This window comes from Astyanax mexicanus, chromosome 8, assembly GCF_023375975.1.
Source record: "Astyanax mexicanus isolate ESR-SI-001 chromosome 8, AstMex3_surface, whole genome shotgun sequence".
Classification (NCBI taxonomy): domain Eukaryota; kingdom Metazoa; phylum Chordata; class Actinopteri; order Characiformes; family Acestrorhamphidae; genus Astyanax; species Astyanax mexicanus.
The window spans coordinates 12099466-12123913 of record NC_064415.1 but is presented as its reverse complement, the minus strand read 5'-3'; the positions used below and the strand labels follow the sequence as shown (position 1 = coordinate 12123913).

The 24448-nt window shown below is 38.7% G+C and overlaps 1 protein-coding gene across 6 annotated transcripts in view; it reads right to left on the bottom strand.

Moving 5' to 3' along the window:
* LOC103021546 (adhesion G protein-coupled receptor L2) overlaps positions 1-24448 on the bottom strand; it is a 263996-nt gene that overhangs the window by 76700 nt on the left and 162848 nt on the right. For 4 of the 6 annotated variants that reach the window (XM_022678108.2, XM_022678118.2, XM_049482923.1 and 1 more), the window contains exons 6-10: positions 23597-23899; positions 22310-22413; positions 20957-21142; positions 14137-14175; positions 7246-7429 (exon numbers count right to left, since the gene is read on the bottom strand). In XM_022678108.2, the coding sequence (XP_022533829.2) occupies positions 7246-7429; positions 14137-14175; positions 20957-21142; positions 22310-22413; positions 23597-23899 (816 nt within the window). The remainder of the gene's footprint in view (positions 1-7245; positions 7430-14136; positions 14176-20956; positions 21143-22309; positions 22414-23596; positions 23900-24448) is intronic. The other 2 variants (XM_049482922.1, XM_022678117.2) reach the window with 1 other exon arrangement.

Genomic DNA, 24448 nt, shown 5'->3' with positions numbered 1-24448 from the left:
AAGAATTTTTTTTACCAGGTAAAGAAAAAAAAATGCTTTAAAAAACGAAGGTCATTCCCAAGAACTTTAAAGTGGCTTTAAAGACCATTAAAAATGTTATGAAGGAACTAGCTCTCATCAGGACCGCCGAAAAAAAAAAGAAAGAGCAAGAGTTACCTCTGTTGTACAGGATAATTTCATCAGAGCTAACAAAGTTAACAGCAGCCCAATTAGAGGTGTGGCTATTACATACTGTTACATACTGCAGTCCCATGACTTTTGTCACATCAGTGCAAATGACATCTTGCTTCATCAGAAGTTTAATAAAAGGTGACGGAAGTGTGAAGTATATCCATATTTACACATCTCACCTGCTGAAAATTGCAGTTTGTGACACAAAATAATAATGGGTTTGATCATGTATACGTATCAAAATAAAGGTCCTGACAGTATGGAGAAATCACATGATTAAAGGAGAGGAGTAGACTAAACAGCAGAAATGGTGTATTTTGTGGGTTTATTACAGGGTTAAAGCGGTTCAGGGCATTAGGCTGGGGAGGTTATTAGTAAGAACGACTACTGTTTTCAGGCTCTTGGCCGGACAAGAAAGCGGCGCACTTATTAAAGTGCAGAGCATTAAAAAAATAGCTGTCCTGTTATCTAACAAGTGTTTCCTGACTCCTGTCCCGCAGAGGCTGTGCTGCACGCGCTCCTTATGAATCCCTGCCAACAAGCCCATGTGATTAATCTCTATTTCAGCCTAATCGCTGTTTGTGTAGATCAATCAGCTGTGTTTTTTTTATTTTATTTTATTATATATATATTTTTATTTGGGGGTCAACAGCAAAAACATGTAAAATATCACACATAAGAACCGGAATGGAATAAAGATGAACCTCACAAATAACTGATATCAGTATCAGTACCTATTATCTATCTAGTTATCTATTTACACCCAGTCAGGAACTCACAAACACTGAGGAACTTTACATTTGCAACTTTCTCAAATAGTTCTGAAATTTAAAGACTACTCCTCTCTTTTAAAATCCTTCTTTTATACCCAGACATGTAAGTTAGTTGCTAATTGATATTCTTATTGCTTTAAGCTGTCCTTTATTAAGCCAATTTTACATTTGTTGTCTTGTTTCAGTTTTTTTTTTTTTTTACATTCACTGCTATGATAAATAAATACAAAAATAATTATATTCAATAAAATTTTATAAATTAAAAAAAAAAAAAAAAATAATAATTTATTCAAGTGGATTTTTAGATTTTAAAGTTTAAATTGTTTATAGCAGTTGGATAAGCGGAGATATTGAGTTAACCAGGCTAACTTCATTAGATTATATATCAGTTCTCCTCTTCTGAAGTTTGGTACGTTATTAGGTATTTTTGGTTTGGTTTTTTTTTTTTGGAGCTCTGGAAGAAATAAGACCACTTAAAAAAGATGAGTTTCTTTGATTTTACCAAATTAAAAACCTCTGGAATATAATCAAGAGGAAGATGGATGATCACAAGTTATCATCAAACCAAGCTGACCTGCTTGATTTTTTGCACCAGGAGTAAAGGCATTAAGTTATCCAAAAGCAGTGTGTAAGACTGGTGGAGGAGAACATGCCAAGATGCATAAAAATTGTGATTAAAAACCAGGGTTTTTCCACCAAATGTTGATTTCTGAACTCTTTAAACTTTATGAATATGAAATTGTTTTCTTCTTTGCATTATTTGAGGTCTGAAAGCTCTGCATCTTTTTTGTTATTTCAGCCATTTCTTATTTTCTGCAAATAAATGCTGTAAATGACAATATTTTTATTTGGAATTTGGGAGAAATCGAGTCTGTAGTTTAAAGAATAAAACAACAATGTTCATTTTACTCAAACATAAACCGATAAATAGCAAAATCAGAAAAACTGATTCAGATTATTTATTTTATTATTAAAATAATATTAAAATTTATATACGCTATATGTTATAAATAGTAATATGTAAAAAAAAAAAAACGGTATTACTAATTTACAGCTGTATTACTACTTTTACTACTACTACTACTACTACTACTACTACTACTACTACTAATAATAATAATAATAATAATAATAATAATAATAATAATAATAATAATAATAATAATAATAATAATAATAATGGCTGTGGTTGCTTTTTAACTCTGTGATTTTTTTGTGTGATACATGTTTATTTTTTATTTATTTACAGTGAAAATATCTAAAGTAGGTCTAAGAATGTCTGAAAAATTTTCAAACATTAGTTTTTAACATCAATGATTTAATGAAAGAGTTTAATATATTCAACACTATCAAATTTTCACAAGCGTAAATGCTAAACACTTTCATGTTTAATGCTTAATGCAGATATAGAATGTGAGCTATGAACTCTGCCTGCTTTTAATTCATTATTTGTGTGTGATCTGAAAAAAAGGGAATAATAAAAAATCCAGATCTCATGTTTTAATCATCAGGTGTGTTTTTTTTTTTCAAGTTAAGCACAAACATTATATTATAAAATATTAAATATTGTTTGCAACTATCTGTGCTGCATTATATGATTAGATATTGAAATATACGGTATGGAGAGGTGTGAGGTTGCTCTCCATGCAAAAAGATAGAAAGAGAGAAAGAAAGAGAGAAAAGAAAGAAAGAAAGAAAGAAAGAAAGAAGCAGCAGCAGCACACAGTGATAATAATCCTCTTCCGCGTTACTCGAGATGACAGTAACTCTTTCCTCTTCCTCACATCTGCTTTTCAAATAGCGCCGGCGTCTGGTTTTACTGGTTTTGAAATTCTGATACACGCGAGCCCTACGCTAGCTTTAATATTCCAGCACAGCTCAAAGGACCTGATTGAAAGCAGAGTAAAACAGGTGCGCGGGCTCAATGTGGGTTTGATGAGGGTTTCCACGCAGCTGACTCTGGAATCAAAGGGCTGGAAGGCCATTGAGGGGGAGTTTGAAGGCAGAAGCATGGCAACCCAAAGGCCTGCGTGGAGGAGCGACAGTCGAGTGCTCGGAGCTGAGTAATATGAATGAGCTCACGTCGCTAATAAAGTCTACCGGTTCATCTGAACGGGGCAGAGAAATCAAACCGGCGGCGCACTGTGGATCCAGCAAATCCACTCTCTCTTTCAAAATCCCCTCCTCTCTCTCTCTCTCTTCCTCTGCTGAATAAATCCTCCTCAGAAAAGACTCTCTCTTTTTTTTTCAGCAAATCCATAAAACAACCGCTGCACAGCTCCCCTCGCCCTGCAGTCTGCTCTCCACTCAGATGTATTAGTGACGAGAGAAACTAAACAGACATCACACTCGCAGACTCGCATCTATGAATACTAGATTTTATGTTGGTTTAACTTCTGAAAAAAAAAAAAAGGTTTTTACTGAATCATCTCCCTTTTTCAGCTTTGAAGATTTGAGAAAGAGAGAAAAAGTGATATTTCCAATATAATTATGCATTTGTCTGAATAATTACTTGACTAACTGTGAAAGAGAAAAAAAAAGAAAAAAAAAAGAAATATGCAAGATCTACACTCTACAAACGGTGATGAAAATGTGGAAATGGAAGCTATCAGATGAAGCACCCCACAATCTCCACCATCGTAGAATCCTTAAAACTGTGAATGATTTTCAAGAAAAAATAAAATAAAATAAAATAAAACTGTTTAAATGTACTGTCTTAAGGATTATTTTTTTATGCACAGCATGACAAGTGCATACAATCATATTTTATATATTTTTTTAAAATAATCATTTAATCACATTCTCTTAAAGGTTAAGCACATGTGGTTCTTATTTCTTAGAAACATTTCTGAAACATAAAACAGTTATTCAAAGGGACTTTTACTGTGAAATCGTGTTCTCTCAGAATTGTCACAAAACAACTATGTCATAAAACTATGCTATATACTGTAGGTTTTTAGAGGCATTTTAAGTCCATTCAACATTACCATAATTTGAAATAAATTTTATTTTGGTCTAAAACAAAAAAATGGAAAGGCAAGCTACTGAAATGAAAATGAAAGCTTTGCAAAAAAAAAAAAAAAAACACTGCTCTCAAACTGTGGTGGATTTTTAAGTAAAAAAAAAAAGCATAATTTTCACATTTTCATTTAAAATAGAAAAGGAATCTTTAAATAAAATAATTTGGGGGCTATTTTACCTTTGTCATGCAACACTGTACCAATACTGTAAATAAACTTTAAACTGAAGCTAAACGAATACAAGCAGAAAAAAAAAAAATCTAATATACATTTTCTTTAGGCTTCAGGTTTTAGAATAGCAAACACAATATTCAAATAAAGATACAATATTTTGCATAGTAAACCTTTTGCTGAAGAGTCTCATGGACACACATCCTTAAATGCATATTTAAATGCAAGTGTTTTTATTTAAAATAAAAAAATAACAGCATGACTAAATTGCTGAGAAATAAACAAGTCATGAATAGTGATCTGATATGAAATCTTGTTTATATAAAGATTTCACCGGCTCTGATCAATGTGTTTCCTTACATCATAAACAGTGCAGATCATTTCCCAGTTTAATAAAATTTTTTGTCTGTTTGTTTGTTTTGTATGACAGCTACAGTTTATTTACTGTTGAATATTACCTCTAAATATGCTAATATTCACTATACAGATATTACATCATTTTTAACCTCTTAAAAGTTTTTAATTTCTCCTAGCTATTTGGGATTAATAGGGGCTAACAAGAACTAAACGTTGTCTGTGTACAAGAAGACTTTTTTGTCAAACAAATCTTTTAATATTATAATACTTAATATTTAAAAATTATACTTACAAATTTGGATCAGAAGCACCCAATTAGTCCAACATTTTAGCTTTCTAAAGTAAGTAAATGAACTAGTCCCAAATGTAAAATTGGAGGAGAAAATTTTACCTGGTCCATGTTTTTGTCTGGACTGGCTGTAGAAACTTTTGACTGGGATTCCCGACATCTTGTTTTCAATCAATTGAATGTAATATTGTCATGTGACCACGAAAAAGTACAGATATATGATGGTAATGTATATTATCATGGTGTAGGGAAACAAAAATGCAACGTTCCCATATGATGATACAGAGTATCAAGAGGTTAATGTAATTGAGAGCCATGGATGGATGGATGGATGGATGGATAGATAGATATGGATGGATGGATATATCATGGCATCCTCAGCAGCAGTGGTTTTCAGCACGTGTTTCTACGAGTGTTTTAAATAACTACCAAACATCATCTGAATTCCTAATGAAGCGAGAGCATCATATTAGGTTTGAGGACGTTTTTGCGGTTTACTTCAAAATCAAATTCAAAGCGAGAAAGTCTGAAATGAATCCAGTTAATTTGGAAGCTGGAGGCAGCGGACCACTCGGGAGAGATCGTCTGCTCACATCACAGCAGCTGCAAAACAAGCGCAAACATATCATTTGCTCTCCTCTCTGGCTCTGTGGAACTTTTCTGGAAGGGTCACATTTGGGTTTATTCACTTTGACAACAGACGCTTTAATGAACATCTGCAGCCCCCGAGCTGCTGCGGTGGGTCAGAACACGAGTCCGCTGGGTCACGGAGGAGAGGTGAATATTAAAACAACAATTCAGATAAAAATCTCATTTACACAGATCTCCTCTGAACCTGACGTTCAGTGTCTGAACTTTAGTTCTTTAGTTTCGTACAGGAACTAAAATATATATGTCCAAATGTTTGTGGACAACATCGCTTCTAATGACTGCATGATTCAGCTATATGAAGTCACACGTATTGCTGTCTAGAATATAGAGAAATACAGCCAAGAGAATAGGACTCCCTTTGGAGCAGATAAACAAACCCATAGTAAACCCATATGAGCCCATAGACACTGTGACTATTGCCAGGCCTGAGTTAGAGTGTTTTTTCTATAAAGCCTTCAGCATTGAGCTGTGGAGCACAGGGTCCGTGCTCTCTAGAATGATGGTCAGGATGAATTAAGGAGTTGGGGAATTAAGAGGTGGGATGGTGACCATCCAAAATATTTAACTCATTAATGCTTGTGTCACTAAACACAATTATATTCTCAGAGCAATGATCCAAAATTTAGTAGACGGCTACCCTGGAGATTAGAGACAGTTACCCCAACAAAATCATATAATATAAACTCTTTTAAATAGCCTTGACTCATCTAATGCTTCATCTTTAACCATAGCTGTGCTAATATATATGTAACATATATGTACCTATGAAAACCCTGCAGTTTACATAGTAAATAAACTATATACTGTGATTATGTTTTGAAACAGTATAATATAAAAAAAAGTAGATTCCGCCCAATCCTAACATATATATCGTCGCTGTCCAATGAAAAACGTATCTCCAAAATAGCAATTTTGACACAATGTATGGAAGAGTTTGGATGTATATATTTTGTATATTTCTGAACTCTTAAAACTTTATGAATATGAACTTGTTTTCTTTGCATTATTTGAGATCTTTTTTGTTATTTCAGCCATTTCTCATTTTCTGCAAATAAATGCTGTAAATAATAATATTTTTGTTTGGAATTTGGGAGAAATGTTGTTGGTAGTTTACAGAATAAAACAACAATGTTCATTTTATTCAAACATATACCTTTAAATAGCAAAATCAGAGAAACTGATTCAGAAACTGTCTGAAGTGGTCTCTTCATTTTTTCCAGAGCTGTATGTACATATATACGACATCCTAAACAGTTACTAAATACATTGTAATGCTTTCTACATGAGCACACGTTGTGGTGTCCTGCAGGGTTCTGTTTTAGGGTCTTCTACGTTGATAAAGTCGCTAATTGTGGACATAATTCAGTTATAAGAGAAACATAAATAATAAAATAGAAGTGTGGGCTTATGAACAAGGTTTAAAGGGCAAAATAACAAACTATACCATATGCAGCCATGCACTGAGAAGTCTCGGTATACACTCGTTATTAATTATGCTCTGTAACTTTTATCACATTCTGAAGATCAATCTAATCAGTAACTACATGCAAAGCAACCTGTCATATCTTATTCTATGGTATACCAGTTGGGATGTTTTAGAGAAAAAAGACCTCTTCTTTTGATTAGCAGGAAAGGTTTAAGCTGTATATTGTATATGTGCACTATAAGGCTGAACTATAAGGCTGCCAGGTGGCTCAAATCTCACACATTAAAAAGCTAAAAGCATTTTCATATATTTCACATCCCACCCACCCTCCACCCTCCCTCTCTCCCTTTTTTTATTAAGTTCAGTATGTCTGCTGAAATGACTCACTTATATTATCGGCGGGCACTTTGACCACGGCGGGCTCGATCAGGTTGTCCGCGAGGACAAAGGCCCCTTCCTCCAGGGTATCCAGTAACATGGTGGCGGCGTGCGTTTGCTCCGTGGAATTCATGTCCTTCCAGGACTTCAGGGCTTCCGGCCTCAGGAGGTTGTCCACCGTGTCCACGATGGCCTGTAACCGTGGAAACAAGAGAGATGACAGACGTTTGATATTTGCCGTTGCCATTTTTTTTTTTTTTTTTTTGCGGACGTAGGAAGAAAAAAAAAGGAGAAAAAAGAAGAAACTCCAGAGAAAGTGCATACATGAGGCACATGAGGGGGTAAGAAAAGCAAATGAAATCATGACAAGCGACTACTAGGAACATGATTGGGGTGAACAACGGGGGTGAAGTGGAAGGGGGGGGGGGGGGGGGGGCAGGCAGGGTTTGAGGGGGTGCAGTTGAAGAGTTGAAGGGTATTTGGCCCGGACACGGCTTTGTTGTTTAATCCCTGGAAGTGCATGTGAGTGTATGTGTGTGTACAGTACAGGCCAAAAGTTTGGACACACTTTCTCTTTTTCAATGCGTTTTCTTTATTTTCATGACTGTTTACATTGCAGATTCTCACTGAAGGCATCAAAACTATGAATGAACACATGTGGAGTTTTAAGTACTTAACAAAAAATGAGCTGTCCTCCACAGTCACCGGACCTGAACCCAATCCAGATGGTTTTGGGGGTGAGCTGGAGCACAAAGTGAAGAAGGTAAAGAGGCAACAAGTGCTAATAAACACCTCTGGGAACTCCTTCCTTCAAGACTGTTGGAAAACCATTTCAGGTGACCACCTCTTTGAGAAGCTCATTGAGAGAATGATGCCAAGAGGGTGCAAAGCAGTAATCAGAGCAAAGGGTGGATATTTTGAAGAAACTAGAATATAAAACATGTTTTTTTTAGTTATTTCACCTTTTCACATGTGTTCATTCATAGTTTTGATGCCTTTAGTGAGAATCTACAATGTAAATAGTCATGAAAATAAAGAAAAAGATAAGATGCATTGAAAAAGAGAAGGTGTGTCCTAACTTTTGGCCTGTACTGTATGTGTGTGTGTGTGTATGTATGTGTTGGTTTTGTGTGTTTTGTGTACGTATGTGTGTTACCTTTGTCATTTAACCATCACAGGGATTGTTAAAGCAAATTGCGGTGGGAAACCAGCCCGCTACTTTTCTAAATAAATGGAGCATTCTTCTGCCGTACACTCGGGCTAAGCAGGCCCACTCCGACAAAGCGGCCGGCTTTCCAAGGAACAATTATGATTACATTCCATAACAGGATCTGACCGCAATGCCCTCAGAATGTATGCTTTTTCCTGCGAGGGGGAAACGGCTTATCGGTTGGCGGGATCTGTTTGCCGAAGCCCGACAGACTGGAGGGAAAAGGAAAAAAAAAAAAAAAAAACTCTAGACGTTCAACGTTCCCTTTCCCCGCTCCTAATCACAATCCTTTCATTTCCTGAGGCCCGGAGCAGCGAGTGCTAACTGAATTAAATAGTTCCAGGGCTATTCCATACCGTATTTAAACACTGTCGACTGGCTCGCAACACTGTACGCCGGCTTCTTATGGCACGGTGTCACTCCAAACTCGCTATTAAAGAGAGGAAAAGCAGATAGCCTGCCGAGTTTCCGCCGAGTGGCCCTCGATCCGCCGGAGATAAAACGGAATTGAGGCGCACGCGAGCCGAGATTAGCCGTGTCACAGTGACAGCGAGCTCTTCTACAGCTCTGTCACCATCTATAAGCGCAATAACGCCTGCCGCTTCACCACTTTTTTATTTTATTTCTGTCCTCTGAAGGAATGTGCTCCTCATAACCTACAGATGGGTCAGATTAACCTTAACCTCAGGCCTCCACACTGACCAACTGACCACTTTAGAGCTTCCATGACATTGAGTTCTGAGTTGAGAATGTGTTTCTTTATGTGTTTTATTATTTTCATCTAAAGATCTGATCTGGATACGGACCTAATCCCAAATGCTTAGAATTCCACTATAAAACTCAAAAAAAAAAAAAAAATAGGTTTTATATTTAGTTTAATTAATTAATTCTTATGCAGAAACTACTGATAACTTTGTAAAAGCATGATTTAGCATATCTTGTGAAATCCCTCTGGGTTATATTGTAGGGCCCATGTCAATTGTATTGTTATAACATTAATGTACAGTATTAGTACAGTATAAACATCAACATGTGTGTGCTCCACAGTCTAAGGGGTTAACATGCTGTAACTGGCTGAGAACCTTAACATCTATTGAAGTTTTTTAATGCTATGTTCAAGAGATGATAGTAAGGCTGAATATATATATATACATTTTTTTACTTCTATTGGAATTACAGTACATCTCTACATGGATTAGAAATATTTCAATTCCAATTTACATCAGGTATATTCATTTTACATCATATTTATTTTACTGAACAGAGCTGTCGAAGTGCTTAGTAATGTTTAACAGATGTTTATAATGCTTAAGAAAGGCATCATTGCTTAGTCATGGTTTCTATTTACAATTTATACATGTAAGTTGAGTTCCAACAAACACTCACACATATATATGATGAAACGAAGCATAAGCACCATCCAGACTAATATTTACTTAAGAAATTTGAATTTGAAAATTTAATTTATTATGATTAATGTATGCATAACTGCAGTACACAAGCAAATGACAATAAGATTAACTAACACAGTTTTTATTTGTTTACCTAACATCAGTAAAGTATATGATAATAAAGTATATGATTTATTATTCATCTTACAAATGATTCACTTGTAATGTGAAAATAACATTAATTAATGCAGTTGTTCCGTGTTTAATTAATATTACCTAAGCATTGTTTCTGTATTACCTCTTGTCTTATTCATGGTAACTAATGAATTAATTCATGTTAGTTAGTCAACACTTAATGTAAAGTGTTACTGTTATTTATATTAGAGATATATTAAGAGATATATTAAGAACCAATACAAAATATATATATATATATTTTTCTACTAAAAATCAAGACTGAGGGCTGCAGGGTGGAGCAGTGGATAGCACTGTCGCCTCAGAGAAAGAAGGCATGGGTTTAATTCCCAGCCGGGGTGACCAGGGTCTTTCTGTGTGGAGTTTGCACATTCTCCATATTTCGGCATGGCTTTCCTCCAGGTGTTCCAGTTTCCTCCCATAGTCTAAAAATGTGCTGTTCAGGTGAATTGGAGGTTTTTGAGAGGTGTCCAAAATGGATTAAGCGGTTGACGATATATGAAAATCAAGGCTGTGCATTTTTTAATCCAATTCAAATCCTAATACAACATCTTCTTTACAAACAATATTACAGCTCCATACTGCTGCTCCATTGCTGCCAACGATTTTAACTCCTCTGACTTCTAGGGGTTAAAGCGAGCGCTGCTCTGAGGGCAGTCTTCCACACGCGAGAGTAAATTAGAGACGTGGAGAAGACCTAGACGCACTACGTGCCATTTATTCAACAGCTGGGTCAGCCAGCTGGCTGGGTCTGCAGTGCAGAGCCCATGGTTTGTAGTGTTTTGCTGGACAAATGCTAAAACACAATTAGATCGTTACCACTGCGGCTACTGTTACACGCTGCTGACGGAGGAAAGTGCTGGTGCGCCTCTTTATTTGTCAACAGTCCAGTTGGGTCTATTATTGAAGCGTTATATATTTTCTGATGCACTTCTACGAATTAGTGTATCAGGCTGCACTTGTGGAACATCAGACTCAGTTTCTTAATGTTGTAAAACCCAGATTTAGGACATAAATATCTAAAAAATAACTTAATTTAAACTATTTTAGAATGAGTCAAACTTTTGACTTCTTTACAGTGTATTTTTAAAAATATAAAAAGAACCTTCAAGAGATATAGAAAAAAACTCTTTAACTAGACCAGGAACAAATCATTCAAATCATTTAAAGAGTTTCTGTAATATATTTAGAGATTTGATCAAACAGTAGTTTTTTTTTTTTTTTAACTAAATAACACTTCTAAACTAAATAAGGCTTTAAATGGTTATTTGAGGGATACCATAGAAGAATCACCTTTTGTTTTTGTTGTTTTGTAATGTTTGCACTATATATGTTGTAGTTACATCACCTTTAAGTGATCTTTACTTATTTTTTTAACCAAAGTGTACCAAGGTAATAATTATGTATTTACGCAATTACGTAATTGCATTGAAACCACTACATCCTGCCAACTGAGTTTATAGCAAAATGAATGCGACAAATTCCAGACTTGTAAGGGTTCATTTTAGGGCTGAGGTTGTTTAGGAGAAAAAAGAAAAAGACTAAAAATGTTGTGAATGCGAGACGACCTGCAGCAGACGAGCCGGGTTTACTGCATGAGAACTGAGCGCTCGGGGCGATCTTAATTTGAGGCTGGTTTTGTCGACACTAAAACAGGCGTTTGAATGGAGAGGGACTTTGAGGCGGGCGGATCATAGCGCTCACTCGAGGAAGTTGGCACACGAAACAACCCGGCGTTGGCCTATTTCTCTTGGCAGACAAAAAAGGAGGGGGGGGGGGGGCAATGCTTTATCACATAAATAAACCCCAGTCAGGAAGAGTCTCACGTGGCAGCGGGCTGGGAGTTCGGCGGCAGCGGGTGTTTGTTTCGGTGAAGAAAGAATGCACCCTGGCGTGAAACACAAGGTACTGGGGGAGCAGGGATAAAGTATATATCAGATATGAATACAGTAAATACTTCAGCCGTTCTGTTCTGTGACGGGGGTGCATATGACCTCCAGGAGCCGGAGGGGGGTGGTGGGGGGGTGGGGGCAGGAGTCAGAAACGGGTGAACGGCGTTCCATTGGGTTTGTTTATTGGCAGCTGGGTGAAATGAGGATGAGGGGGTGGTGAGAGGGGGTGGTGGATGGTTCAGTTACACCAGTAGAAAAGCCAATAAAATATTCAAACAAACAATACTCGTACAGTAGACACAAGAGTTGAGGATGAAGGAGTGGTGCCCAAAAAGGTTGGTGCAAAGGAGGAGAAGAAGACAAAAGGAGCAGTGGGAGATTGGAATAATAAAAGATAGAGAGAGATAAAGAAAGAGAAGCATCCCAATTGTGTACTGACTACTAATACTACTAGCAAGGTTTAAATCTATCTTGTAATTAAAAATACTTGTGTAATAGTGTATTAATCGGATTTTAAGGTGCATTAAGCGACACTAGTTAGGATGCCTACATTGAAGTGAGCAAGGGTGTCACCATGTTTTCCTTCTAATGAGGAAGCTGGGGAAAGCACCTAAGTAGACGAAGTAGTAATTGTTAAAGAGAAAAAAACAACAGACAAACGAGGGCTGGATGCTAATCTACACAGATTTCTCTCGTGAAAACTGTTTATTTGGCACCTGCTTATTTACAGTAAGTTTAGATGTCCAATATTTTGTCTAAAGGTGTTTTTTCAGTGAAGTTTCTCATGGACTAAGACTGCGTGCAGCAGTATTAGCATTAGCCGCTAAACCACATCGCTAGCCACTGTTAGCCGCTAGTGTTAACCACAGTTAGCGCTAGTAAATGCCGCCCTATAGCTCTAGACTGAGGAACCCTGAGTTTTTCAGTAACCCAGGGCACTATCAGCTAGCAGTTTATCCTAAGTGGCTTGTTTTAACACAGTAAATGCGAAAGGCAAAAGGACTTACGCTGCGGTTAGCAGCTAATGCTAATGCTTTTGCTGCTGCACCCAGCCTTAGTGTTGGAGAAACTTCACTGAAAACTCAACCTTATGATGTTGTACTTCAATAGAGTAGCTTTATGGCTCCTTAGTACCTGGCTGGTAGAATTCATACATAAGGGACACTGGATTATAAGCACACTGTCCATCTTTGGGAAAATTAAAGGATTTTAAGTGCACTTTATAGTATAAAATATATGGTAGTCAAAGTTCAGTATACTATAATAGCCAAGAATCATCCAAAAAACAGTTTTTTTGGATTTGAATGTGTATATGAAGGACACTACTATCCCACAAGGCAATGCAAAAAGGAAACAGAGAAGCTACTCACATCTGAACCAACATCAGAAAACATGTTAGATAATGGTGAAAAGAGCAGTGGAGAATTTGCAGTGACATATTTTCCCATAGTAATGCTTAATCATCAAGTAAAAAATGGGTCACTACATAAAAATATCTGTTTTTCTGTCTATCTATCTATCTATCTATCTATCTATCTATCTATCTATCTATCTATCTATCTATCTATCTATCTATCTATCTATCTATCTATCTATCAAGATATGTATATATTAGTATACATTAGTATATACCCATAGTAATCTATACCTTATAGTATTAGTGTGTGCTACGCAATTGGAACACAGCCAGAGAGAGTGAGAGTGTATGAAAATGCTGGAAATTAGGGGCGAGAGACAGAGACTGAGAAAAAGAAGAGAGAGAGAGAGAGAGAGAGAGAGAGAGAGAGAGAGAGAGAGAGAGAAGGAGCATAATAAGAGAAATAGCAGGAGTATAAAAGTGGGTAGGAGAGAGCGAAGGCATGATGGGAAGGGAGGGGAAGATGAAAGGTAAAGGAGGAAGAGCGAGTGAGGGAATGTAGTCAGAAATAGAGAGAGTATAAGAAAGAGAGAGAGAGAGAGAGAGAGAGAGAGGGAGGCAGTGGGGAAGAGGAGGAAAAGAAAGAAACAGAGCAGCAGCCAGGCAGACAAAGGCAGAGACGCTAACAAGTGCCTAAAGAATGAGTCAGAAACCAGCAGAGAGCGTCCCGCAGACTCACAGACTGAAACACAGACAGACACACAGCCAGCCAGACAGACAGCCAGACAGACGGAGAAGCCGCATGCAGCGAGGCAGGGCAACAGGAAGCGGGATGCAGCGTGTGTGTGTGTGTACCTTCATATAGGCCCTGCACGTCTTTTCTCGCTTTTGACGCTTATTTAGAGAAACAGAAGCACACATACAGAGAGAGAGAGAGAGAGAGGAAAGATCAAGAACTCATACACACCAGGACTCATTCACACCACGGCCTGACTGATATCTCATCCATAATCACAAACAATCCCCAGTGTCCCACGGATTTTACACATGTTGGCAAAATAAATCTGATAAATCAGATGGAAATAAGAAGTCTATTTTATACTGTAATGGACAGATAACTGTATACAGTATAATATGAAGAAGAATGGCATGGTAATGGTTTCAGACCCTTGTTTAAGTCTATAATGTATTCTTTATTTCAAGTTAATTATGATAACAATGTAGTTATTAAAAAGTGAACATATTACACTGCCACTTTTATCAACTCCCATTCCCAAGATGCACCAGTTAATCATGTGGCCCCACCAGCCAATCAGCACTTGATTGGCTGGCTGATTGAGTTCTAATTCAGTTTGTTACACCTGTTGCGTAGTATTGCCACTGTTTACAGCTGCATACAGTATGTAATCTCTCTGTTAGTTTACCTCTGTGTTTGACACGTTCTATCTGACTGCACACTGCAAAAAACTGAATCTTAGCCAGTGAAATTTTCTAGTTTTAAGACAATAGATTCTTGTTTCCAAATGTAGGAGTAAGTCTTAATTTACTTATTTTTAGATTTTGTGAATACTTTTTTAAAATAAATCTTACCAAGAATAATTAGTTTCACCAATTGGCAGAGTCTTTTGCTTAATATAAGCATATATGTCAACATTTACAAATTTTTTGTCTAGTTTTCACCAATGGAGGTTTTTGCAGTGCATATTTGATTGATTTGTGTGATTTGTTCACTTAACTTACTTTTCTCTGTTCTTTGACCATATTTTTGTGCTTCATTTTTGCAATTTTTTGTACCCTGTTTGTACCTTGACCTACATCCTTTGGCTCAGTTCTACATATTAAATACTTTTAGTGCTGCTGGAGTTCAGTCTGTGGAAGTGGGAAGTGTGGGCTACAGGGTCTAAAGGGTTAAGTAGCTGCTTCAGGAGCTTATTACAACAATTACGGGTTGAAGCTGTAAATCTGAACTAACAACACCAATATGGTTAACATATACTGATCTAGGGTTGATGAACGTGTTGGCACATTCAATTCATATTTGTTTCAGTACTGCAGTGACACTGGTATGGTGGTGGTGTATAAAGTGTTACTGTATATTTTGCTGGTATGAGTGGATCAGATACAGCAGTGCTGCTGTTTTTAAACACCTCAGTGTCACTGCAGGACTGAGGAAAGTCTACCAACAGCAACTTTTGGGGAGGATGAGAGGATGACTAAAACAAACTGTGCAGCAACAGATTCAGAGCTTCTGTCTCTGACTTTACTTTACATCTACAAGGTGGAGCAGCTGTTGGTAGGAGTGTGAAATAAATAGAGTGGAGGACAGTGAAAGATTAAACACAGTGTTTAAAACCTCCAACAGCACTGCTGCTGCATCTGATCCACTCACTGTACCATCAGCACAACACACACTGTCACATTGTATTATTTAACTTTCTCATTTCTTATCATATCAGCCAGGCCCACACACACACACACACACACACACACACAACACACACACTCTTAGTTAGAGGTTAGAGAAGCACATATAGGGCCTACACGTCTTTCCTTGCTTTTGATGCGTATTTAGAAACAGAGGAGAGAAGGGAAAGATCAAGAACAAAATAGTCAGAGCAGCACATCCTCACCTACGCATACACACACACACACACACACACACACACACAGGAAATAAGAACACACATATATAGGGAAGATCAAGAATAAACTGACACAAGGACCCACACACACACAGAAATAGAAAAGATCAAGAATAGCACACTCTCTCTCACACACACACGTACACACACACACACACACACACACACACATCACACAACCTCAAATGCACACATACACACCAACAGACGCATATACACACCCAGCGTTATAAGACAGAAAGAGTGTATGAAACCGGCGCCTGCATCGTCAAAGGAACATCAAGGTGGTGCATTCCCGAGCACACTCGCACGTTTTGGAGTGTGTAATCAGAGCGCGGCCACGGCCGGCCGAAGCCGAGCAGGAATGGAAGCGGCCCAGCCGGCCCATTTCCCCCCACTTCAATTAAAAGTGCCTTTAGAATACACGGCCAACTTACATAACCACAACAGCAGCGCTGCTCTGGATCTGAATCGCAATGAGAGACTGAGAGAGAGACACTGAGAAAAAGAGAGAGAGAGAGAGAGAGAGAGAGAGAGAGAGAGAGTCAGAGTCAAAATAACAGAAAAGTCAAAGAGAGAGTGAGAGACGGGAGAAGTGAGAGAGAGACGAGAGAAGAGGAAAAAAAGGAAAACGACGGGACGGAAGATGCAAGTAGTGGACCGTGCATTCAAATGAAGCCCGAAAATCCATTAAACTCAATCCATTGAGCTGGAGGAGGTCATTTGTATTTGATGGTCAGGATAATTGTGCAATCTGGCGATATGATCGTTTTCGGGCTCTGCGATAGTCATTCCATCAAAACAAAGTGCCCTTCTTTTTTCCTCTCCCTCCCTCAGCCTCCTTCTCTCTCTTTATCTGTCCATATACTCTGTAAGTGCGAAAACATACACTAGCTAATAGGCTCACTGCAAGCTAAAGTTGTACGATTAATCATACAGTATGTTTAATGTTATCCTGACAGGATTTCTTATGATATTACATAAAAAAGAGCTGCGCTGATGCTGTAAAAAAAAAAACAGTTATCCACCTGCATCAAACAGACTACTGCTGCAGACTAAACTTTATTCAACATATTTGGCCAAAAACCGCCAAAAAACAACAAAACACTTTTACTGTTATGAAGAATCTGCGCAGTCATTACTTTCCTTAAACAACTAATTCAGCTCAGAGAAAAAAAAATAGAAAAAACTGTTAGCATCACGACTAACCCACTCACACACTGTAAGCATCACATATCCAAGCCCAGTTGTTAGCATAGTGGCTAATCATCTATTCTATAAACAATCTGTCAGTCAATACTTAATTCTCAGTAACTAATTCAGCTCAGAAAAAAAAAAAAACTGTTAGCATCACAGCTAACCCACTCACACTCAGCTGAGACATGGTTGCTGTGTCTGTTAGCATCACAGATCCAAGCCCAGCTGTTAGCATTGTGGCTAATTATCTATTCTATAAGGAACCTGCACAGTCATTACTTAATACTTAGCAACTAATTCAGATCAGAGAAAAAAAAACAGTTAGCATCACCGCTAACCCACTCACACTCGGCTAACTGACACAGTTGCTGTGTCTGTTAGCATCCCAGATCCAAGACCAGCTGTTAGCATAGTGGCTGTTTACACAAAGAAGCAAACAAGCAGAACAAATAGAGGTAGCCTCTCAGATTAGAGCTGATGACTCGGTTTTGAGTCAATTCAGAGTCAGTTCTGAGCATGTTTAGAGTCTATGCAAAGTCTCTATGTCTCAAAATGCCCAAACATGACAACTTCCATGAGTTTTTCTTTCAGTTTTTCAGTTTCAGCTAACTGTTCCATTTCGATGCCTCCTTAGTAACTAGTCTCTGGACCTACTACTACTACTCCTTTGTGGGAGTGCACTTGCCCTTTTCAAAAAAAAAAAAAAAAAAAAACTTTTATTTTAGTTCCAGAGCAGCTCTTTTATCACCAGATGAGAGGAGCACCGAGTGCCAGCCTTGATGCCGTATGAGCCTGCTTCTTTTTTCTCCCTGCTCTCTTCGCTAAGCCCACCACCTTCCACCCCTTCATGCTGGATATCTGTGGCCTCCTGGGTTCCAGCAGAGCTCCTGTGAAAATATCTCCCAGCAGCCTGATCTTCTGCATCCAGGAGGGAAATTACACTCCCGAACAGGCCGCCATACGCCTTTTACACTTTTTTCTCTCTCTTTTTTTTTTTTTTTTTTTTTTTTTCGGACAGCTCCTGGCCATTAGCGGCCTGGCTTTTTACATCTGCAGCAGCAGGTGAGTCGGATGCGCTAACGCAGTAATTACAGAGGAGGTGAGTTGGAACAGAGTCAGTAGGGGAGGGGGAGCAGGGGGTTCTGGGAGAAGAAAACGAGGAGGAGGAGGAGGAGGAGGAAGAAGAGGAAGCAGCCCTGGGGCCTATAGACCTGCTCTAATACCAGCAGGCAGAGTTAGGCCACAGGGAGTGGCCTCCTTCTCCAGTGTGAAGTGGAAAGTGGAAAAATCTTGTCAGAAAAAGGAGTAGAAAAAAAGGGATTGTGCCTTTTATCTGAGAAAGTCAAATATGCACAGGCCGGGTCACTGTTCAGGGAATCCGCACGGCCCGGCTGAATTCCACAGCGGCAGGAAAATGAGCTCTGGGAATTGCGGGGGCAATTGGGTTCAGGAAATCCACAAATTCCGAATTGTTCAGGGGTTCAGGGTTCCTCCACAAGTAGAGGGGGTGGTCTTGTGAATGAGGCTTAGCAACAGAGAACAAGCAGAACCCACTCTGCACCTATTACTAGGAGCACCAAAAGTTTGGGGACACCTTGGCTTTCTTTTCTAATGAACAGATTTGACTTGAAATCTCTTTTTCTTTCTTTTCCAACTATTCAAAAAAAGATACCTGTATTTGGGTATAAATAAAGTATCTTCCTTGACATTGAGAGCCTGATGAATACAGCTCTGGAAAAAAAAAATAATAATAAATAAATAAGAGACCACTTCAGTTTCTGAACGATTTTATCTGATTTTGCTATCTATAGGTATATGTTTAATTAAAAAAAAAAAAAAAAAAAAAAAAACATTTTTGCTTATTCTATACACTACATACAACATTTCTCACAAATTCCAAATAAAAATATTGTCATTTAGAGCATTTATTTGCCGAAAATGAGAAATGGCTGAAATAACAAAAAAGATGCAAATAATGCAAAGAAAATAATGAGAAATAAGAAATCAATATTTGGTGGAATATCCTTGGTTTTTAATCAGTTTTCATGCATCTTGGCATGTTCTCCTCCACCAGTCTTACACACTGCTTTTGGATAACTTTAAGCCACTCCTGGTGCAAACATTTAAGCAGTTCAGTTTGGCTTGATGGCTTGTGATCATCCATCTTCCTCTTGATTATATTCCAGAGGTTTTCAATTTGGTAAAATCAAAGAAACTCATCATTTTAAGTGGTCTCTTATATTTTCCAGAGCTGTATGCTTTTGATTTTTTTACTGTCAAAACATTTAAGATAAGGTTAAAACCTACACTCCTAAAAACAAAGGTGCTACAATTGGTCATTTGAGGGATGCAGTAGAAGAACCTCCTTTGGCTCCACTGTGGCACTAGAACCTTTACATGGTGTAAAGTTAATTTATTTTATAATCATGGTTCTTTATGGAAACATAATGACTCTTCTATAGCATCAATCAAACAACCATTTGTAATTAGAGCTGGGCGATATAGTAAAAATGCTGTGGTATGCAAAAGAAGTAGAGACAGATTTTTGAAAACTACCATCCATACACTCTCCAATTCTTACTACAACAGGACATATTATACAACTGCTGGACTTCATCTGTTTAAACAGCACTAATTAGACCAACTCTTCTTTAGTTTCTTTCTTAGTTTCCTTAAGTTTAGTTTTTTTTACACAATTTTCTTCCCAGTTTAGCTTAGCCAATTAACCCACGCACAAGGACTCACTAGGACTCCTCCTATTGCAATTCTCCTGACACTAGGAGGGTGAGGTTACACGCTCGTCCACCACATGGGAAGTTATGCACTGCCAATGCAGCACCATTTAGTGGCCAAGACACTCAGAGGAAAGTCCTGGAACCCCCTCCTCCGCTGATGGGGAAACAGCGTGACCTAGGATTCAAACTAAAGCAATTTTAAGCCCTTCCAAATAACACTTTCTGGTAAAAATGTGATGTTGTTCACTGTTCTTTAGGCAATAAACAAATTTATTACAATACAATAAAGCATTTGTCACATTGACCACCCATATTTGTAACACCTTTATTTTTTTAGATCAGGAGATCGCCGGTTCGAATCCTGTTCATGTAGCTTGCCATCAGCTGCCGAAGCGCTGAGAGAGCATAATTGCCCTTGTTCTGTCTGGATGGGTAGAGGGTACTCTTTTTCCACATCACTCCAAAGGGTGATGTCGATCAGCACAAGGCGTCTGTGAGCTGATGTTTCGGAACCGCTGTGCTTTACTCCGAATGTGCTGGCTACAATTAGCAGCAGTTTGAAAAAAGATGGTGGCTGACTTTACATGTATCGTAGGAGGCATGTGCTAGTCTTCACCCTCCTGGTGTTGTGACAGTACTAGTGATCGGGGAGTGCTAATGAGTGGGTTGGATAATTGGCTGTATTGGCTGTATAAATTGGGGAGAAAATGAGAAAAAAAAAAAAAGAATGTAGGCCTAGACCACACTATGCCCTGGAAACCAACAAAGATTTTTTTTGTTTTTAATCAACTAAGAAAAGCTAAGAAAAGCTTCCCCCAAGCTTTTGATAAGCATTGTTTCAGAGCCACATATTATTACAATCATCACACAGGAAATAATACAGGAATTTCTACTAAATATTAAAGTTGGGACAACACTCAGTGACCACAAACACTTCAAACACCGCAGTCAAAAATCACAGGTAAACTGGAACGCCTCCACAGATTAAAATTACCACACAACACACACACAAAAAAAAAAAATACAATTTCTGAACATTGCACACGGAGACACAACTGTAACACGAAGATAACATCTGTAAGAAAGTGTAAAGGAGCGTACCTTGTTGAAGCTGCGTCCAGCCGAGTCTTTCTCACTGGGCCTGAGCTCCTGAAGCTGCGCGTCCAGGATGTCCACCAGTTGCTCCATGAGCCGGACGGAGGAGCTGACGTCTCCGGCGAACACCGGGCCCTGCGTGTGCCGGGCCAGTTCGTTGGCCAGATTGGCCGCGTTCTCGCCGCTCCGGATCTGACCCAATTTAGAATCAAATGTGTGATTACGAGCACACAAATTACAGGTCTGTGTTAATGAGGGGGTTGGTTTGAGGGAAGCGGGTAGCCATGTTGATAAACTTTGGAACCCTTCGCAACACAAATACAGCCTGCGGGGGAAAGCTGCGCTGTGCTGTGCTGTGCTGTTCAGCCCACTCTGAGGGTTAAATTGATACTTGCTGAGCGCTGCTGCTTTTTGGCTTAAGTGTTGCAGGGAAAACAAAGGCAAACAGCTGTATCTCAACATGTTCACACATACATACAAACAGGGTGTTTAATACATGTGTAATGTATCATGTTTACGAGACCCAATACTTAATTTAAGACCTTATTAACACTAACAATTAAATAAATGATTTGCTAATGAGTATCACTTTAATTTGACTGGATTTGAGTGAGATTTAGGTGGGCTATAACTAAAGCTTTGAGTAAAAAACCAAAGACCAAAGACCAAAAACTCAGCTAATCCAGTGTTTTTACCAAACTCCAGTTGTGAAGCTGTCTCCACACTGCTAATATATAAATACATATTCTTAAGCAATAAAATTTAGTCATGTGTAATAATGTAAGTGTCAAATAACGACTAGTTGAGCCCTTACGTTACCATTTAACAATATTCATTACTGCCGCAAGTACTGGTAACTGATGTACACTTATTGTAAAGTGTTACTTGGGTTTATTTTTGTTTCTTAATACAGTATACTTAACACAAATGAACACCATTTTCTTATGTTTTCCCCTTTATAGTACTATGTTTTTAGGATTTACATGGGTGGGACATGGGTTAGGTGGGTTTCAGGTGGACATGGGCTCTGTTACTGGGACCCAGTTATATTTCTCAAATAAGCCCCTCCATTACAGCCCACCTTGGTCTCAGGGGCTCATGTTTAACTACTACTAGATTATAATGGGACCATCACTAACATCCATAAGGCCACTGTCCAATTAAAAACATGTATTTACAAAAGGAAGAATTCACAGAAAAAGACATAGTTAATGTAAAATAAATATAAAGTTCCAAGTAAGAATGTTTCTATTGGTCATCCAATGTTATTGACTCAATGTACAGAACAGCTTTAGGGTTCAAACTTTGGTAAAAACTAAAAATGTGGGCAAAACTCTGTCTGAGTCCATAGCTACTGACCTTTTGCGCCACCTGTGTGACCCAGTGGGAAGTGCAGTTGCTCAGATCCGGCCCTTTGGGGTTCCAGGTGCCACTTGCAGACGTACAGAGGAATGAGGCAATACCTGTGCATGAAGATGAGGAGAGAAAAAGAGAAAAATTGATGAAAGAGTGAAGAAATTTTAATACAAACCCAACAAATGTGTGATTAACCCAGCTTACTGTTGTTCTAACCTGCCCTGTTCGTTCACTACTGTACAGACACGAGCCAAATCCCCCTGAGGCTGTTCCTGGTGAATCAGGGGGACAGGCCAAGGGAGCGAAGAAGCCGGAAACTCAGCTAATCCAGTGTTTTTACCAACTCCAGTTGTGGAGCTGTCTCCTCACTGCAAGCTAACACACCTGATTCAGCTGAAGGTAGACCTGACAGTGCAGGAGGTACGGGGAACCGAGGAGCACTGGTGTAATCCCGAGACAAGCTGTCAGAAGCACATGCAAATCCCCACCCCGCACTCTCACACGCAGCCAAATCACTAGCGTTAAATCAAGTCCTGCAGTGCTGAACAGACACCCACAAAGCTAATTCTAGGCTAGGTGGCTCACTGTGGACTGAAGTGAATGGTCTTAGAGGCAGTAAACATAGCATTTCACACATACACCGCATAGCACAAAGCATTACATTGTGACCACCTCTTTGTGTTTGCCCTCATTATCCATTTTTTCAGCTTATAACTAAGCATTAGCAGTAGTAGTGTGTGTTGCGATGTTTTTAAAAAAATCTGTTCCAAATCTGTTTTGGAAAATGAAGTGTAATGGGATGGAGTGCTACAGACTAGCAGCTCTCCAGCTCAGAGGGTTGTTGAATCCAATTGCAGAACAGTTGATCTCAAGCAGGTAAATCCAAGAAGAAAGGAATAAAAAAATAAATAAACACACTGTTCCTCACGCGGGATTGAACCCGTGGTGTCAGGGTCGCAGCCCAATACACTAGTGCTGCCCCGACTGGTGAATTGGGACACGGACGGGAAAAAGGGCCCTTATAAGGAGATACGGAGCCCGAGAAATAAACTGAAATAAATGACCCAAAACAAACTCTTTTTTACATTGACTTCCATTAAAAGTTAAGAATGTTTGACTTCTCTCCTGTAAAGTTGCCGTTTTGGAGATACTTGTTTTTTATTGGACAGTGACGATATGTTTTTAGAAATGGATAAATGCTATAGAAACAAGCAGGTGGTCATAATGTTATGCCTGTTCAGTATATTTACACACACACACACATACACATACACATATATATATACATACCTCTGGTTCCTTTCGGACAAGGCCGCTCCACAGTAAGACCCCTGTGTGTCTGTGGCCAGATGATGTCCCTGACCTCAGTGGTCTCGCAGAAGCGTCTGCTGGAGGGGGGAAGGCTGGAGATGGTGGGGTCCGTCGTTCCGGGGTGCTCCAGTACTGGGTCCAGCACCCCCTTGCTTTGCCTGGGGTCTGCGGTGGACGTGACGTTAGCAGGGCCCCGGTGCGTGGTGCTGGTGGTGGTGCTGATGGTGGTCGTGGTCCTTCTGGGAAACATTGTGGAGACCACGTTGTCTGGTACTGTTGATACTGCAATGAGAGAGTAAGCAGGAGAGGGTAAGAAATCACTGTCAGCTACATACAGCATCAAAATCAGAATGTATGTATGTATAAGGTATGAGGTGATATCTTGTGCACGGGGTTAAAAAAGTATTGCACTGGTCAGTCGGCTTATGACAAGGTGACATCAGTTATTATCAGCCATTCCATGGTATTTAACATTCCTTAAACTACAAAGGTGTGTTCCAGGAATACATCATAGAAGGTCATTTGGAAAATATTATGCAGCCAATTACAATCATTACAGCCTACCAAACTGTCTACTGTGAGTGGAAGTTTCTGGTTAGAACTGTCCATGTAAACAGATAAGTGGCAAAAATTGTAATCAGATTTAGTGCAAGAGGCCCCACATAAATATACAGCAGGTCAGTCCAGATTTATTTAGCTTCTTTAGGACGTGGCAAAAGTCATGGGATTTTTTTTTAATTAAAATTAAGAGACCACTTCAATTTCTCTGATTTTGCTATTTCAAATGAACATTGTTGTTTTATTCTATAAATTTCGGACAACATTTCTACC